The sequence below is a fragment of the Mesitornis unicolor genome, unplaced genomic scaffold (genome assembly GCF_000695765.1).
Source record: "Mesitornis unicolor isolate BGI_N332 unplaced genomic scaffold, ASM69576v1 Scaffold43719, whole genome shotgun sequence".
Taxonomy (NCBI): domain Eukaryota; kingdom Metazoa; phylum Chordata; class Aves; order Mesitornithiformes; family Mesitornithidae; genus Mesitornis; species Mesitornis unicolor.
Genome location: NW_010210118.1, coordinates 1 through 3,085, shown reverse-complemented (window position 1 = coordinate 3,085; position 3,085 = coordinate 1). Strand labels below are relative to the sequence as shown.

At 58.6% G+C, this 3,085-nt stretch overlaps 1 protein-coding gene across 1 annotated transcript; it reads right to left on the bottom strand.

Annotated features, from left to right (window-relative positions):
- Window positions 1–706: 706 nt before the first annotated feature.
- On the bottom strand, window positions 707–3,017 carry LOC104547414 (sodium-dependent phosphate transporter 1-B-like). The gene is made up of 5 exons (XM_010193082.1): window positions 2,735–3,017; window positions 2,509–2,649; window positions 2,336–2,421; window positions 867–963; window positions 707–774 (listed from the first exon to the last, which is right to left on the bottom strand). The coding sequence occupies exons 1-5, from the start codon at window positions 3,015–3,017 to the stop codon at window positions 707–709; spliced, it is 675 nt and encodes a 224-aa protein (XP_010191384.1).
- Window positions 3,018–3,085: the final 68 nt, after the last annotated feature.

Genomic DNA, 3,085 nt, shown 5'->3' with positions numbered 1-3,085 from the left:
CCTGCATTTCACACTGTGGGCGATGGCTTCCACCTCCCTGCCCCACGCGTTGCCTCATTTCCTAAGCCAAAGCCGGCTCGCTCGGGGCTACGAGCCCTGCGCTTCCACAGCTCATCCGGCCCCATGAGGTAACACGGAGCCACCCCGGCTGCCAAGCAGTGAAGTGACCCTGGTGCTGCACCACAGCGACCCTGCCTTGGCCCCTGGTGAAACACCAAGGGAAGGGGAAGCCAAAACCCCTCCAAAAAGCCATTTCCAGCTGTTCACAGAGCAAACCCTGCGGAGCCAGCGCAGGCTGCCCTCGCTCCACCTCCTGCAGCTCCTCCACAAGCAGAAACCCATGGAAACGCTCAAAAAACCCAGCGAGGGCGAGTCACCCTGGAGAAAGGCAAAGCCACCGGCCCCTGCGCCAGACCAGCACTGCAATTTGGCTTTTCGCACCGAAACACAAACTCCTGGGCACAGGCACCAGCGCTTCTCGCCAGGGATAATCACTTGTTCCTTGGGGCCAAGGTGAAGGAGGAGGCACAGCCTCCGTCCTCACTGCCCTACTACGAGGGGTGTCTCCAGCTAAACCTGACTTCGGGGAATAAATAAGTGGAGGGGAGCCAAAATATTGGCCAAGTCCTGGGAAGTCTAAGGGGAAAGGTCTGGAGGGTTTAGTTTGAGCAGTTCTCTTTGGGCAGGCAACTACCTAGCCCAGAGCTCAGCGCACGCTAGCCTGCAGCCTTCCGAAATCGGCCCAGGCCAGCCGCCTTCTAGGAGATCTCAGGCCTGTAAAGCAAAAGAGGGGTAAATCGTGCATTTAATGGAGGCTTTGGAAAGAATTTGAGAAGCAAGGTCGCGGTACCGCGAGGCGTACTTACGGGGGGCACCGGTGTACATGATGGAGAACAGGTTGATGCCCACGGTGCAGGCGTAGAAGACGGGCAGAGCGCGCAGGCCGTTGGGAACGGGGTCTGCCTGCAAAACACAGCAGCGCTGGGGAACGCTGGGCCCGGCAGCAGCCCCTTCCCAACGGGGCCTGTGCCTCGGCCACAGTGGCTTTTAGAGAACCGGGGCGGTGAAGAGCTGTCCCCATTGGTGCACGAGGAGGGGGCAGAGTCCCACGGGTCCCACCGCTCCCCAGGCTGCAGCGCCTCATCTGCACCCCAGGGCTTTCCACAGAGCCGCAGATCACCCTGGAGATCACCCAGTGCCACCCCCACCAGAGCAGGGGCACCCAGAGACCACCCAGGACCATTCAGAGGTCTGGGTGTCTCCAGGGGACACTGTGAACCGCCCCTGTCTGTGGCTGCCACCGCTTCCAGCTGCACAAGTGGCTCCTTTCAACTGCCCGGGCCCTTTCGGACAAAAGTGTTTGTCAGACCAAGCCTTCACCTCTTTCTAGCTGACTTGGACAACACAAAAGAGTCCATTACTCACAAAGCAGCTTACTTGACCCCATACCTGCGCTCAGAGGCCCTCGCCGCAGCAGGAGGAGCTCTTAATCTCCACTGCTGCCCAGCGAGCGGGGTCCAGTGCGGGTACAAACACCCAGCGTCACCGAGCGCCCAGCAGTACCGGGCCATTCAGCACCAGAGCAGAGCGTGACGGGGCCGGCCCGGTTACGCAAGGCTCCTCTGACAGCAGGGACACCAAGCTGCTTTATAGGGCTGCCAGGTAGGAACCAGCAGCGATAAGATCTTAACATCTCCTGAACCAGAAACAGTCGGAGCCGAGAGCCAAGGTAATTGAAGTTAACCGCAAATACGCGGAGGGAAGTGCTGGAGTCCCTCTGCGCAGCTGGCTCCGGGGTCAGCATCTTGCCACCTTTGCATCTCTGAATCTGCTACCTCCATTTCAAGCATTTTGGGTGCTAAACCCCTTTTCCTGGGCTTCTGGACACTCCAAACAGTGGAAATGTGTCCCTGAAGCCAGCCCCTCAGTTTACCCAGGCCCTTTTTGGGTTAAAAAAAGCCCTTCCTGGTGGTTGCCACCTTTATCTGCAGTGACACAGAGAAGACTCAGCCTCATACAAGGATTTAGGAACAGCCTCACAAGAAGCTGTGACCTTATCAGCTCTGGGCTGCTTCACTACTTGGAAAGCTCAGCTGCTTCTGCTGAGGATGCTTCTGGCCCCAAGCTGCAGGGGGTGAAGTGAAGCCTCCTCCCTCCCAGGCTCTGCTTTGGGGAGCAGTCACAGGGGCATTTCCCCCTCAGCTCCTCCTGAAGGGATTCAGCACCAGGGTGGAGCTGCCTGGAGTGGCTCTGGTGCCCAAAACCCAACCAACCCATCCAAAGGGCAGAGGAGGGAGCACCCAAGATGCCAGAAAAGGGGGTGGGTAGCCCTTACCTTACAGAGGATGAACCTGCGGACAAGGAAGAACAGGATCGCAGACATTATGCCCGAAAGGAGGGGCGAGATGAACCAGGACAACACTAGGAGACAAGAGACAAGGTCAGCATCCCACAGCTGGAAAGGGAAGGCTGGGGCAGGAAAATAGGAGCCACAGGTGCTGAACCTACCAATCTTTAGCAGCTCAGACCACTTGACTCCTTCTTGCCCCTTGGCCACCAGCGAAAAGCCGATGGTCGCTCCGACGATGCAGTGGGTACCAGAAATGGGGAGCTTCAAGAACGAAGCCACGAGCTGCCACACAGCAGAGCCTGGAAGAGGAGAAGCCTGGTAAGAAAGCCATCACCGGGGTACCATGGGGCACCTTCCTCCCCCATTTTGACGCCCGATCTTCACCGAACATGGCGCTGATGGACCCCGCCATCAGCAGCTGCTGCTTGGAGTTGTACATCTCCACATCGATCAGCCCCTTCCGGATGGTCTCACTGACTTTGGCTCCCAGCAGGACAGAGCCCACAGTCTCGAAGATGCTGGCCAGGATGCAGGCTTGCCGCAGGGTCACCACCCCCGAGCCCACCGCCGTGCCAAAGGAGTTGGCCACATCGTTGGCGCCCACTGAGAAGGCCAGGATGAAGGCGATGATGAAGCCCAGGACCAGCATCCAGAGGAAGGGCGTCATGGAGACGGGGGGCACCGCGGGGGTCGGGTCCATGATTTCGGGGGTAAGTGTTAATAAATTAGCTATAA